General features: G+C 50.0%; 1 protein-coding gene across 2 annotated transcripts; it reads right to left on the bottom strand.

Annotated features, from left to right (window-relative positions):
* Positions 1-620: 620 nt before the first annotated feature.
* Positions 621-15452, bottom strand: LOC135830966 (poly [ADP-ribose] polymerase tankyrase-like). 2 transcript variants are annotated; one of them, XM_065343208.1, is made up of 10 exons: positions 14635-15451; positions 8220-13158; positions 7802-7975; positions 6830-7487; positions 6403-6567; positions 5941-6095; positions 5558-5630; positions 4521-4662; positions 2324-2420; positions 621-1570 (listed from the first exon to the last, which is right to left on the bottom strand). In XM_065343208.1, the coding sequence occupies exons 1-10, from the start codon at positions 15141-15143 to the stop codon at positions 1406-1408; spliced, it is 7077 nt and encodes a 2358-aa protein (XP_065199280.1). In that variant the 5' UTR covers positions 15144-15451; the 3' UTR covers positions 621-1405. The 2 variants fall into 2 exon arrangements, with proteins under 2 accessions (XP_065199280.1, XP_065199282.1); XM_065343210.1 differs by lacking the exons at positions 621-1570; positions 2324-2420 and adding an exon at positions 2519-2639 and having other exon boundaries at positions 14635-15452.
* Positions 15453-15759: the final 307 nt, after the last annotated feature.

The raw sequence follows: 15759 nt of genomic DNA, 5'->3' as shown, positions 1-15759 counted from the left end.
TTGCACGAAACTTGCATTTCCATGTATTGATTAAAAGGTACATCGATCCTCGGCCGAACATTTGCACCTTTGGCAATTTTCAAGGTTTCGGAATGTAATTTGGGCCCGAGGTTGGGTCAAAACAGATTTGGCCCATTTTCTAGACTGCTTGATGACGACTGTGAGGTACTAGGTGTGGGTGTGGTGTGCGTGCGTATGTGTGTGACTTGTGTGTGAATGAGGGAGGCTGTCTGTAATGAATCTAATGATGGCAGCTCTCGGGTTGATTACAAGCTTATTTACTCTTGCTATAACTTGAAGTACCGGTATCGGTGTCCTGGAAGGGCTGGAACAATGCATCTACATGTACTTGTACCAAAACAAAGTGGGGTGAGCAGCTAGCTTGACAACCTCCAACAGGGTACCTGTTTGGGCAAAACTCTCTGACCTCCAGTCAGGCTCCACAGGCTAGGTCATGTCGAGAGGTGGTCAAACTTGAGAAGCTCTGGTTTTTGTACAATGTCATCTATTGCCAACACTAAATTTAATGGCTGGTTCTACATCAGATCACACTGTACTGGTAGCACAAGGTGTACCAATTGCAAGATTACTTTAGCCAGGCGATGCAAAGCGACAATGTGTATTATCAAGAGTCCATAATGCACTCTTGGTATTATCGATCGGCGGAATAAAAAAATAAAATAAAAACTGCCAATACATGTATACTCGTACTACTCCCTGCAGGCCCGCACCTTTCTACACACAAGTTCGAAGCGTAATTTCTTCTGGTCTTGTTACAAGAAAGCTAAAAGAAAGCTAACCAAAATAGAACCAATCTGAAATATTAATATGAAAAGAAAACATACTTTGGTGACATCTGCTACTATACTGTGTGAAAGAAATCACATGTGCAGGCCAAGAATATACACACTCCAAGTAAGAAGGTGTCTCTCCGGGAGTCGAAGCACGCTGTACGACACGCAGGGTGAAGACAACCCCGGCTTGCTACATCCACATTCATGTACGTAAAAAAAAGTAAAAGTGAAGTTCAATATTGAAAACTATACTTGGCCTATAAAGTATAGAGACCTAGATCTATCTATGGAAACAAAACCTGCCAGATATCTGGGTTAAAGTTTAAAAAGAAAATGGAAAACAAACAGGGTTAAAAGTTGAGCGAGAACTCCCACGAACATGAGGAAGGTTGAAAATGATAGTGCCGACTGCTATGGTCGGCACGTTGAAACTTGACGGGCATGCACACAGGTATGCACACGTACACATATAGACACACACGGACGCATAGACACGTACACACACACATACACATACACACACAAACACGCTCACATTCACACCTGCACAAACACAATCAGAGCAATGTCGCCAAAAGCACAGAAGCGCAAGCGTGCTCCTGCCGTCCAGATTACTTCTCATCCTTGTTGGCCACGATCTCCAGCACATAGCGGATACGCACCTGCGCTTGGTTCGGCACAATGTACTCAGAAAATTGCCAGGAGTTGTTCGGGTTAGTTGTGGCTTTATTCACCTTGCGACCAGGGTGGGCTGCGTCACCGAGGGGAATCTCAACCTGCCACAAACAAACAAGCAGCAGCATCAAAGAGCACATTGCTATTCCTGGTCATACACAGTGAGTTCAGATCTCTGACCACATCGGAGTGCTTCGATGTAGAAAGTACACATGGTGTGTGGACAGCGGTGCCAGCATGGGTGACATCATGGGACCCATTGATACGGGGAATGCCAGGAATCGACTGGAGTTGGAAGTAACATGGCTATCCGTATGGTCATGTCGTGTAGGCATGCATTACCTCCTCTCTAGGATCTGCAGTCCACTAGACGTGCACATACACATGCATATGCACATGCACAGCATACTGTAGAGGCAGAAAATTTCGTCGGTCAATAATTTCGTCCAACTCCAAAGAAAAGGAGTTCGTCCGGTTGAAAATTTCGTCTATGGATCATAAGAGTGTAAAGAAAAGCTGGGCAAATCGACATTAATCCTACATTCAATTTAGTCCAAAAGCTCCTTGGACGAAAAAGACGAAATTAAATTCCAGACGAATATTTCTGGTTATACAGTAGCTGACCCAACACTACACACTACTGGTATACACTACAAAAGACACATGACCGTATTTCACCGGTTACATTTTATGCATCAGGAAACTGAACTAAAAACGGGGGTCGACTCATATCCGGGAATTAAAAATCCTTGCACTGCAACGGCGAGTGCATTCAATGCATCAACATGGTGCACACACACCCACACGCACACACACCCACACACCCACACCCACACACACTTCAGGAAACATACCCCGTTTGGCAGTACAACAGCATTGTTCCAGTTCGGAGCCAGCTTGCCAGGACAGTACAACGAATCCTTGTTTGCTGGTATCTTAGTGATGGTTTTGCTGAATGGCAAAGAGAAAGAAAGAAAAGAAAGAAGAAAGCTACTCAAATACTAGTGATAGAGGAAACATGTACATGAACAGAGTCTAGGGAAGGGCTTGGTATGAATGCAATGAATGGTGCAGGAAAGTTACATCCCAAACATATAGACACACAGGTGTGCCAGCTTGCCAGGACAGTACAACGAATCCTTGTTTGCTGGTATCTTAGTGATGGTTTTGCTGAATGGCAAAGAGAAAGAAAGAAAAGAAAGAAGAAAGCTACTCAAATACTAGTGATAGAGGAAACATGTACATGAACAGAGTCTAGGGAAGGGCTTGGTATGAATGCAATGAATGGTGCAGGAAAGTTACATCCCAAACACAACAAAGCGGCATGCTGTAGCAAACAGCACTAAGGTGTGTGTGTATGTATGTGTGTGTGTGTGTGTGTGTGTGTGTGTATGTGTGTGTGTATGTGTGTGTGTGTATGTGTGTGTGTGTGTGTGTGTCCTCTGCTCTGGTGGAGGACGGTTGTACTTTTTTTGGCTCTTGTTTCTGGCCTCCATCCGTGCTTGTCCTCGCCGTTGTGGACGGCCTGGGGTGTCCCCAGCCGTCCAGGCAAGCAGCGCCTGAGGTGGGGTCTTCAACGACAGGAGACTTGGTCGGATAGTTACGATGCCGACACTCTCCTCGTCACCCCCACCTCGGAGTCCTTCGCGAGGCCCTGCAAGCCCGCGAGTGGAGCAAGCTACCGCACAAAGGCGACGACCTGGAACGACTCTGAGCATTGGCTCATGGAATGTTCGCTCTCTTTCCATGTTGTCGGCCCCGCGAGGGGACACGTGACCGTAATGGCAGTGTTTACCAGGACCAGGACCAGGTGTGTGTGTGTATGTATGTGTGTGTGTGCGTGCGATCTTTCCCTCTCCGAGACTCCCACTCCCAGGAAGAACAACATGGCCATTTTCTGGCCGAAGTAGTACACAGGGACGTCGGAAGGTAATTTAGTGTGGTACGGTCAGCCATCTGAAGTACAATTTACTCGTGGGGGAAGGGTGGCTGAGCCGAAAAAATTGGAAAATTAGATGCCAAATCAGTGCATTTTATTGATTCACGGGGTACTTGGGTCAAATAGTGGTACGGTCAATACCGTAGTGACCGTACCGTGTGCGACGCCCCTGGTACAGTATGTATGCGGGGGTTGTTGTCGCCGTCGTCGTTGTTGTTTAAAAGAGAAGAAACAACACAAAAGCTACCGTATTTTCCGGAGTATAAGGCTGTGATCGTTTGGTCGGATCCAGATCCAGATCCGTTGGATCCACTGGATCTGCAGAGATTGATTGGTCGAATCCGGATCCAGATCCTTCGGATTTGGATCCGAGCAACCCTGCCCCGGGAGCAGGGTTGACTGGATCCATCGGATGCAAATATGACCTTTGTGTGTATATGGCGCGTAAAAATCATTTTTGTACTCATTGTCGTACGACTAATCGACTTTTGTTGACTTTTTGCACGACGTGCGCGATTAGTACGACTTTCGCCCTTTTGGGTGACCTGTCAGCGCCATTTTGTACTTCGTCAACATGGCAACAGCCAAGGTCCAAGAAAAAGTGATCGGTTGATTCTGAAGGATCCAACAGATCTGAGATTTGGATCTGGATCCGACCAAACGATCATAGCCTAAGCCGCACTTTAAACACTCAAAATTCACTCCAAAAAAAGGGGGGGGGGGTGCGCGGCTTATACTCCGATGGTCAAATTAACGGTGATAAACAGGGCAGATATCTGTATTTCGTAGCAAACAATGCGGGGGGGGGGGGGGGGGGAGAGGAGGGGGGAGGGGGCTTATACTCAAGTGCGGCGTACACTCCGGAAAACACAGGACTTCAGGGGTGTGTGCATAAGGGGATGAGATGGCAGTAGTCTGTTGTAGAAAGCAATCCAGTAAACAGTGTAAAGAGGTACATGTAGCATGCGGCTGAAGTACATCATTGTACAAACATTCTTTTGGACTCCCTGGAACTTGCATCGAGTGGCAAACTAGTGGGCAAGATGCCACGCAATACAAAACAGAGAGAACACGTTGCAACGAGCTAAACATGGGCATCTTCCTAGGCTTACAATTGGTCGTTGGTGTGCATATTGCCAAGAGCCACTTCACACAGGAACATGTAGACACGATCGTCGTATTTGGCCATGTGCCGCGGGTACCTACCGCCGGCGTAAGCATAGCTCTTTGCAAACATGTCAGCGAAGTAGAGGCCTGGTGGTCAGTAGTGTGCACGCATCAACACGCACACGCACACACATAAACACACGTACACATGAACATGCATAGTTGCATACACATGAGCACGCATGAACACGCATACACATGACCATACACACACACACACACACGCACGGCCAAACAGGAATCACAAAAGCACAAGGGTAACACAAGGATGCATGCATGCCTCCACGGACACATAACCCGTGATAAGCAGTCGGCTACCACATGTTCACAATTAGTACAAGTGACCGTCGGAGATCATGACCACCTTCCTGACGTAATCCAAACTCAGTGGTAGTCGACACCCTTGGGACCTGTTTATAAAGCGTACAGGGCATCCAAACTAAGGTCAGAACCTGATTTTCAGCCCAGCAGAGACATTGAGTGAGAGGGTCGAGCAGAAAGTCTTTGTTAGTTATGAATATCATGGGCCCCCGTCAGTCTTCGTTAACCCTTTACCATCCGACCAAATTTCCCCAGCAGTCCCAAATGCAATAATTCTCACCTTATTCCGAGAATATCTTCGGTTCTAATCAACCAATATTCACAATCTTGGGCATTCTGGAAAGCTCTCCACGAGCTGCGTACATTGAGCTCAAACAGGACACTACCGAGATCACATATCCAGCACCAGGGAGCTTCAAGTACACCCCATCGCTGGATATACGAGGAAATTCCCTCCTCGCCAGTCATTTCTCGCTCCTTCATCGTAAACATTCCAAATTTTTTGCTTGAGTTTCTTTTCATGCTGCCCACGCGCTCAAAGCATGCCAAAGTGACTCAGCATGTCAGGAGAGGGGAAAATCCCCGCTCAAGGTCAGCCACTCGGAAAGAAATTAGACTTTTGCCGTAGCTGAAATGTCGAGCGAAATATCTTTGATCTTACCATCCCAGATGTTCTCTTCATCCTCCGGCTTGAAGTGGCGCCGAGATGGATTTCCTCTCGTCAACAGCAGACCCTGCCAATGGAGTTACATAGAGAGATTAGTCTTAGTTAGAGACCATGGTGGATAAGCTTGACGTGCGTCTTGCCATTACTTACTGGAGCCAGTTTCCCGCATGCCGTCATGGCAAGATACAACAATCCAGGGCAAACCTTTCTTAAACTTTTGATACTCATACCTTTCTCTCTTTCACTAAAGCAGGTATTATTCAGTGCAGTTCTTCCCTATCAGGGTTGACAACGACTAAGAGGCAGAACAGTCCCAAGCAGTCCAGAGATCGAGGGCCGAAATGCAGCATCGGAGTGTGCCGGTAGCTGCTACTCACCTGGCTGAGGATACCGATGATGTTGACCTGTGGAGAGCCGTGCCACAGCAAACGATGGGTGGGCTTGGAGCGGTACTTCTCCATTCTCTCCGGCTCACCACGCCGCTCAACCTTGTACAGAGCAGAGAGCTTGACAGCCTTCAAATAGCTTTCGGCTGAACAAAACAACCAAACACAAGCAGTGAACAGGAAACACAACGGCTATCAGCGCTTTACACTTGCACATACCAACCAAGTATGCAGTTCCCTGAGCAAGTTTTGTTATGAGCGCATGACAGAAAAAAATAACACAACCCCGACAGACACCAGGCCAGGAGTGCATACATTGCTAACCAACCAGCAAGCTGTGGAAGTGTACTAATCAGCACAGAGCGTAACAGAACCAACAAGGTACACACTCAGCGGCAGGTGCAGTGCAGAGTAGAGTAGAGTAGAGTAGAGCAGAGCAGAGCAGAGGCTTACCAGTGGTGCACATGTACGTCTCAATCACCTGTCGTTCCAGTGAGTCGGGCTCCAGCAATGTCATGGACGCTTCCATGAATTTGAAGACGTAGTCGAGTGGATTCATGGTCTTGCGGCGATACCAAGCAGCAAGTAGAATACGCGCAGTCAGGCTCAAGTCAGACACTGCACATGCAATGATAACGACAACAACAACAGCAACAGCAGCAGCAACAACAGCAGCAACAACAGCAACAAGTAGACATGGGTATCACGGTACAATCTAGAATAACAGTCAAGTAGCAACAACATACAATGATAGCTTACATGGAATAGCACCCACACACATGCACCCCTCCCCCCGACAAAGGAAGGTCGAACGCCGAACCAAATTTCGGAATGCAGAACCTCGTCTCTACTATCAATGTGAGTGATACAGTGTCCTTACAGTGTTCTAGGCGTTGCATGGCCGTGGTGAGAATGTGCTCTTCTGACATGATGATCATAGGAGAGGAACCAGTGCCACCAAAGGCAGTGTGGGCAAACGGCATGATCTCGTAATACTTCTGACTGAGTTTGACAATGCGATTGTTGATTCCCATCAGCTGCTCAATGTCGCAGTTGGGCTGGTAACGCAACTGGTTGTAACTTTTGACCAGAGGATGGAGCTCCAGCAGTACACTCTTGGCCTGGAAGATCTTCTCAGCGCTGGCCTCACCGAACATCAATACTTTCTCTGCACTTTCCTTCGACAAGCCATGCATGGTAGCACGGTCTCTCAGCACTGTCACGTCCATCAGGTATTTCAGAGTGGACTGCAATGTCTTGTCCAGTGTGGAATCGGGTACTGAGTCAAGGTCAATGGGCATCAGTAGAGAGGACACGAGCATGTGTGAACAGTCGGTCGACATCAGCGAGTACTTCTTTGCCTGTGCCGTGAAGCTGCTCTTGTCTTTCGCTGACTGCACAAAGTCATTGCCCGTTTTGCTGCGAAAGATCTTCTGGAACTCCGTGCATGCCTCGTTGACTGTGCCGAAAGGAGTACGTTGGTACATACCTTGGTCATCTCCCCACCGGCCCCAGTGAGTCCACAGGTAATATGCGTCCTGAAAAACACCCCATACAAAACAAAGGAACACATGCACACACACACACACACACACACACACACACACACACACACACACGCACCCACACCCACACATTCCGTACCATTAGCTTCATGCAGAGTATTGATAATGTTTTACGATGGGAACCAGAACACTGCATACTAAGTAATAGTACACTACATTACAGTTGTTTTACAGTGTAGAAACATCCTGCATTGAAAGTGCCCCTCCCCCCCCCCCCCCCCCCGCCCATAATAATCTACGATGCGAATCTTAAGTCATGCATACTTTTCTCTGCCTGGCTCACTAACCTGAACACTCTCATGCAGTACTTGCATGCGATAGTAGTTGTTGTAGCCAAAAGCACCGTGCGACAGGTCCACTTTGTTCAACAGGACATCGAACAAAATGCCAGCGTCATCTTCGTACACTGTCGACGTGTCCTTCTTTTCAAAGCAGTGATCAGGCGGTGGCTTGACTTTCTCCTGCAGCAGGAACACATAGACATATGCACACAATGTCACATGCAAAACGGCACAGAACAATTGCAACAGAACTTCAACAGGGAACCACATTCATCAAACTGATCAAGTTGCTGACAAAAACACCACGGCATCACAAGAAGAGAAAGACATAAACACAAGCAATGCAAAACAGCAGTCCCTTGTCAAGCTGAGAAGAACACGATAGTGTTGCTTAGCGACGAGCAGCAGCACTCTCCGAGCTTACCTTGGCGGCTGTTTCAGTTATGTATGCCAGACAATCCTCATCTGCGCTGTACGGCCGATCAGCAAACTTCTTCCAGACTGTTCGGTCACGACTCAAGCCAGGCATGGGAGCAGCAGCGCCCAGTTTTTGCAGAGCAGCGGCCATGCAGCCAGAGTCTTGCAGCTTAGCATAGTGCATGGGTGTCTTGCCGTTCTCATCCGTATCCGACAACGGTGCATCAGCCTTGGCCAGCTTCTTCAGAAGATCAACATTCTCGTAGGAGCCGTACTCAACAGGCTTGACAACCAGATGTACCAGGGTGCGATCAAACTCTCCCTTCCATGACACATCGCTGTGGGCAATTAGTGAAGTGGCCATAGCGGTCTCGTTGAGAACAATGGCATGGGCGAGTGGGGACATGCCCTTCTCATCACACATCTCACAGATCTTCTTCTTCTCGGGAGTTGAGGTGCGCATCAGGGCATCGAACAGTTCCTTGTTCCCTTGTCGTACCGCATGACACAGCAGTGTGGTGGCGCCATCGCTATATGCAGCATCTGAATATCGGATGCAGCGCTCAGCGGAGGCGCATAGTAGCAGTGCTGCAGCCTGGTAGGCCTCCTCACACAGCGGGGCTTTCTTCGCGATTGGAGAATTGAAGTAGCCACGACCCAAAAGCTCAGCCACACGCTCTTCTTTCTTGTCCAGCTCAAGCTTGCTGGTGCTGGTGATGCGACGATTTCCCTGCACAGCGAGTACTAGCGGGGACTTTCCATCTTTGTCGAGGATGTTGACATTGGTAGCAGTCCTATCAGCAAGGGCAGTCACCAGGGCTCTGCAAGCGCGTTGAGCAGCATAGTGCAAGGCAGTGCGGCCATGCACATCGTATACGTTGACGTCAACACCTGCGTTCACCAGGACGTCGACAACATCCACAATACTGTTGTCCACAGAGCAGCTGGAAGAGATGGCCAGCCAGTGAAGGAGACCGCGCTTCTGTTCGTCCTGGATCTGCAGCTTGTCATCGTCCACTTTCTTCATCAGCGTACACGTCAGAATGTACTTCTGAGTCAGCATGGCATCACGCAGTCCATCAAACAGCGGGAAGTCAGAGTCAAAGATCATGTAGGAAACACCCAGCCAGCCTCGCTGCACTGCGATGTAGAAGACACTCTCAATGGTCACCTCAATAGAGAAGACATCCTTGCCATTGGTAATCTCACCCGGTGTGGTCTGTGCACCTTTCTGCATCATCATGATGGCATACTCAGGGTTGTTGTAGCACAGTGCCATGCGCAAAGGCATCGTTCCCTCCACGCTGTCCTTCAAGTTCAGCTCGGCACCCTGAGAAATGAGATGCAGAGAGCAGGTCAGAGCAGACACTTTGGCTGCATAGTGCAGTGGGCTACGGCCAAACTTGTCAAGGGGATCCACCTTCGTTCCTTTGCCTACTGAGAAAAGGCAGTACACCGTCTCAATGGGGTCGTACTTGCTGTGGTTGGAAGCTTCACTCTTCTCCGTCAACTCCATCACCTTCTCCAGGGGTGCCACAACGGCACGTTCTTCAGGGGTCTTTCGACTCGGCTCCACATATTCAGCAGGCAGGAAGGCGTAGTGAACAGCAGAGCGTCCAAACACATCCACTGCATTGATATCACAACCACGTTTCAGAAGCATTGCCTCCAAGTCCGACGAGGCATCAGCACGTGCTGCACCAGTGGCCACGGCGTAGTGCAGTGCAGTACGGCCAAGGTGATCCACCGTGTTCAGCTCACAACCAGCTTCCAGGAAGTCCTGTGCAAGCTGACGATCACCAGCCATACCAGCCAGATGAAGAGCAGTGCGTCCTTTCCGATCCTGCAGGGTCAGGTCACTGAACTTGAGAACAGTCTTGAAGAGAGTGTTACCTTTCTGACCAGGAGTCATGACAAGTAGTGCACTTTGGCCTTCAATGTTCTGCTTGTTGACATCAGCCTTGGCATTCAAGAGTTTGCGAGCAGCTGCGTTGTTGTTTCCTTTCAGTGCCAGCTGCAAAGCAGTCAGTCCGCCAACACACTGGAGGTCAACATTGACTTCTGACCTCTTCAGCACGGTGTCCAGGATTGGCTGCCACTTCTCATCAGTTTGCTCTGCCACATAGTGCAGTGTGGTGTAGCCCAGCTTGTCGCCGGGGTTGGCACGGAACATAGCTTCATCATCCTCATTCACCAGCTCAAACGACAGTTTCCCGTCAGCTGCTACAGGCACTTGCTTCTTCCTGGACTCATCATCAGAGCAATCCATGTCTTCATCCTCGTAGGGCGAGTCCTCTTCTTCACTGCGTGATTCACAGTCGGAGTAAGATTCTGCGTCTGAATCATCCTTGGGAGGAGGAGAGTCGGCTTTCAATGACCGTGTTCTGCGTCTAGGAAGGTTGATATCAATGTTCTTGTTACTGATCATTTTCTTCACGTTAGCCCGAGCGTGGTTGGCCTTTTTCTCCATCTCTTCCTTGTTCCAATAGCTGACCCGTGAAACGTAGCTGCCTACTGCCTGGAGAGCCAGCAGCAGAGGTGTGTTGCCGCTGGATTCATACGAATTGACAAGCTTATCTGCATCGCCATGCTTAAGCAGTGCTGCAATCAGTGCGTCGGCTGTGTCCTCGCCGAGCTGCTTGACGGCATAGTGAAGGGGATTGCGACCGTCCTCATCGACCGCCGTCACCTTGACACCGTGCTCCACCAGGAAGCTGGCGGCACGCATGTTGGGCGAGTGACCATTCAGCGTGCACAGCAATGGTGTAGACCCATTCTTGCTTGCTCCCTCCGCGTCTGCACCACTGTCCAGAAGAAGACTGGCAAAGAGCTCGATCAGTTCGTTACGAGACTCCGCGGGGAATGCCCCGGTGCTTGCACACAGATGATGCAGCGGAGTCATGCCAGCAGCGTCGGCAATGGTAATATCAGCACCACGCTCAATCAGCAGTTTCAGCTGTGACAGACCTGCGAAGGACGGGCACATGCACAGGTTAGCGGCAATGGTGCGGCCCTGGCCGTCAATCACATTCAGATTGACATCCTTCAGCGAGACAAGGTAGTTGACACACTCCGCCTGGTGCTTCAACGCAGCGCACGACAGTGGGGTCGCCTTCCACGATGCAACTGGATCAGAATTAGCACCACCTTCTTCTACAAGCACCTTCAACACCGGTAGCCATCCATACGCAGCAGCATAGTGGGCTGCAGTGTTGCCGCTTGAGTCTGCACAATCAGCGTCAGCACCATGGTGTAGCAGATATCGCACAACATGAACCTGGCCCTCGCGGCACGCCAGGATCAGAGGCGGACGCTGGCGACGATCAGGCTTGACAATGGAGAAGCCCTTGTCCTTCATCTTCTTGATGACGTCCAGGTGACCAAACGCAGCCGCGACTCCCATGGGTGTCATGTGATTCTGGTTACAGCCTACTTCCTTGGCACCAGCACCAATCAGGGTATCGGCAACATCAACATGGCCGTTTAGCGCAGCCAGGTGGAGAACTGTGTTAGCCTGGCGATCCTTCTGCTTCAAAAGCAGTTCGATGTTCTGCTTGTCGGCTACAAGCAGTTTGACATTGTCAGCACGGCCCAGGCGAGATGCTATCATCAGTGGCGACTCCTTCTCCTTGGTAACACACATCATGTCCGCACCTTTCTCCAACAGAAGTCGCAGTGGACCATCAGCAGTGCAGGCAGCTGCGTAGTGCACAATCCTCCACTGCTCAGAGTCACTCACAGAGTTGTCACCATGCACCTTCAGTAGCTCGGCCAGGTATTTAGAATCTGGATTGATGGCGGCCATGTGAACTGGGGCAATGCTCTTGTTGTTAGAACCTCCCTTCTTCGTCACGCTGACCTCGCGGAAAGCATCAAACGGCTTGCCGTCATCACTCAATGACTGCAAGTGCAGTGCGTTCATGTCCCAGCCACCGCTTCCAAGCATTTTCTTGACCATGTGCTGAGCCATAGCACGGTTGCCGAAACGAACAGCTTGGTACATGTTCAGCATGGCTTGGTGCTGCAGATCGTAAAGTGCCTTCACTCGCTCAAAGAAATCCATGTCGGAGCAGTGCTGGAAGAGATGCGACAGGACGTACATGTTAGGGACGCTATCAGTCATACTAGTCCAATTGGCAAGCATGGCATTGTGCAGTTCACGGCCACCTCGTGCAGCCCCGACCGCTCCAACTGCATGGCCGAATGTAGCAATGCCAACAGAACCGGACTGGATGTAGCGCAGGCTAGATGGTGGCTCCCGCACTCGCACCTCACGCTTGGTGGCGTCCTTCGGATTCATGGTTTTGTGGTACTCAGTCAGCACCTGCAAGTCAGCATTGCAAATTCCAATAGACAAGCCTGACGCTGGGTTCACTGGCGAGCGGCTGTACAATATGGCACTCACATTCTTGACGTCGGCAAATAGTTTCTTCAGTAGCGTCTGGTCCTTTCTGTTCACAGCACGTATGATATCAAGAGCATGCAGCGTGTTGCCACCTTTCACTGGACTGTCACCACTGAAGATAGGATCTGTGTCGAGCAGATCCACGCCGGGTCTTGGCGCCACAAATCCTTTCTTGTATTTGACCGGCTTAGGAGGTTTCGGAGACCTGGCTGGCTTTCCAGGTGATGATCCGGCTGAGCGGCGACCACCGCGTGGTTTCTTGGCGGGTGGCTGATCATCATCGTTGTCTGATCCATCACCGTCATCCCCGCCGCCGCCACCACCACCACCCGATGCAGAGGCTGTGCGAGGTGCAGTAGCAGCACTGGATGCCTTCCTGCGCCGGCGCTGGCTACTCTGGGTAGCGGCCGCCCCCGGTGAGAAAGCAAACGCGTCGCTGGGATCGTCACCACTCTCGCCATCACTTTCTGCGTCAGCGTCGTCATCCTCCTCCTCAAGGTCCTCGTCATCGTCCACAGTAATCTGCCCTTGGACGCCAAGCCTACATGGGTGGATAAAGAACACAAAGAGCAAAGAAACAAAATGAAATCCAACCCCACATAAAATGAGCAAACAGACAAGTCACGTACAGGTACCATGAAGTACCGTTGATCCGCCCCCTGTCGATTTTCTACCCGTGAAGCGACTTCGGCGTATACAGTACAACAAAAATACGATGTTGAACCGACGCATGCACTGCTGTACACAATTTGTGCCAATCCAGGGTGAAAATGTGCACAATCCAGCACATCGAGTCTGATTCTCCAAGTTGTTGTACATCGTACTGCACTTGACAGCCTTGATCTAATTCATTTCACAGTCACTTTCAGTTTGTACGGGAATGGCTGCGTGGAGGTGAAAGAAGCACAACAGTCTAATCAGAAAAAATGATGATATCCTAGCTTTTGGCCATAAATGGGTCAAATTTTGAGTGTTTGCCCCATTTTTTTCGGCAATCCCGCAGAATGCTCTTCCAATTATGTTTCTGAAGTCTATTTCTCCAAAGAGCAAGCCATAGCAATAATAGGATTTCGGCCAGGTTTAGTAATGAATGCTAGAAATACGTATGGAATTCCAGCACAAGTCACTACTATCTGCTACAATCAAGAGTAAAATAAGCTCCCAAGAGTGTGCAACTCTGCATATGGGGTCTCCGACGAAAAACCTCCATCACGTGTTCCAAGTACGATTCGTACTATGTACGGCGAAGGGCAGCATGTGCGCGGGCCAAACATCTGCCATGATCATGCTGATGGCTCGCATAATCTGTGTGGGCTTCTGTCAGGGAGTGCTATGTTTAGTTTTTTGTTACTACTACTGCAGTCGCTAAAAAACGGGCTGGGGACGTGCAAGGGGAACACTACATCACGTGATGTGAGTTTTCGCCGTCAGCGGACCCCATAGAGAGGGTATCCAGAGTTGCACGCTCTTGGGAGCTTACATGTATATACCAGGGGCGTAGCACCCGCTACGACTGGTACATATGCATGGTACGACCATGGCCGTACCACTTTTCGAAAAGTGTGGTCCGTCCGGAACGTGCAAAACCGCAATAAAAAAAATCAGGATCCATCGATATCATATGCGCATCAGACTTTGACCTTTTTCTAGACTCGTACTCGTAGATCTGCCATGCATCTGCAGTCGTAGATCTACTGAGTACTGTACTCAACTCGACTGCACACTGCACAGTCATGAGTCAGCTGATCAGTGTGCCAGAAGTTCCCAGAACGCAGGATTTTGTGTCTTTTTTACAAAATTTCCCGGGGGGGGGGGGGGAGGTCCCTAGCACCCCCCTCCAACACGGCCTTCAGCCGTGCTCACCTTCGGTCGTACCACTTCCAAAACCCCTTCTACGCCCCTGTATACTCTTGGTTAAATTGTACCTACCAAGCTAGAATGCGTGCACGTGCACATGCACACACACACACGCACAGTGCTACACACACACAAACACACCGCGCGGAGTGACACTTACTCTCGTTGAATACGCTTGTGCTCCGACCACGAGACCCTGACACGATCGTCCTTCAGGCCAGTGGTTGCCTTGACGGATACCCATTTTAAAGAAGCCCGGCGTATGCCCACGCGGCCCATTCCCAGTGGCATCCACAAACAGCCGCGCACACCTACTTGCTCATTGAAATACGGACAGCCATCTATGATTGCGTGCGCACCCTGTGGCTCATACTCTACAGGCACAGTACCAAAGACTTCCACTAGATGATAGCCCACCTCTGGGTCAACACTGCCTCCTCCGTAAGCTATCAAATCACCGTCATACAGGAGAATATCCTCCGGTCCTCGGGTATCTCCTCGGCGAGATCGCAGGCGACTGCCGATGGTCTGCAGCTCAGCCTGCTCAACATCCTCATCTTCAGTGGATGTAGCGCCAGCAGCATCATTGGTCTGAGACGCAGCAGCACTGGGTGTAGCTGCACTATCTTCGCCATTGCGCCCTGGGCCCTTGCGTCTTGCACGCGGCATTGTCACACTGCACTGTACCTCACGATCGCTCGACTACAGCAACAGCACTCCAGCAGGCCAGTCCAGGCCAGTAAACACTGGCCAAAATAATTAAAATATTACGGTAATTCTTTACCACGAAACACCAATGATACGCAGTAGCAAGTGCAACTTTGCTCTACGTTTCTCTGCTCTGAGGCATCTGACCCTCAATCAGAAGGTTTTATACAGAGGCTGCTGGAGTCCTCCAACAAGCAGCTGAAGGGGAAAGGCGTGTGCCGACAAGTTGCCCCTTCTGAAACCAAGAAAATGGCTTTGCCTTGCCATACTCTTGGCCCGGGATCGGGAGAGTCGTATCTCGTTGCTTGGCTTGTTGTGTGGGTCAAATCGTACGATGGTGTCGCGTCGCCACGTGGCCACGACCCACGTGCTGGGACTTGTCAAAAAATATAAAGAATGACGTACTGCTATCTACGCACGTGCGTCGTGCGTCATTATAGATTTGTCAAACTAACGTTACTTGGTCATCGCGCTACAGCAAGACCAAGACCATGTTACATGCATGTAGATCTACCAGCAAGACAAGACACAACACTTTTCTGACAAGTCCAAGCAAGTGGCGACATGACATGCCATG

This window comes from Sycon ciliatum, chromosome 1, assembly GCF_964019385.1.
Source record: "Sycon ciliatum chromosome 1, ocSycCili1.1, whole genome shotgun sequence".
In the NCBI taxonomy this organism is placed as follows: Eukaryota; Metazoa; Porifera; class Calcarea; order Leucosolenida; family Sycettidae; genus Sycon; species Sycon ciliatum.
Note: the sequence above shows the minus strand (reverse complement) of the source record. Positions and strands in the feature narration are given on the sequence as shown.

Excerpts from the sequence above, each read along its gene's own strand:
- LOC135830966 (XM_065343208.1), bottom strand. The coding sequence starts at position 15,143 with ATGCCGCGTGCAAGACGCAAGGGCCCAGGGCGCAATGGCGAAGATAGT. Across the intron at positions 5,631-5,940 it reads TCATCGGTATCCTCAGCCAG|GGTCTGCTGTTGACGAGAGG; the intron begins GTGAGTAGCAGC and ends CTCCATTGGCAG. Across the intron at positions 2,421-4,520 it reads ATGCACACCAACGACCAATT|CAAAACCATCACTAAGATAC; the intron begins GTAAGCCTAGGA and ends TTTGCCATTCAG.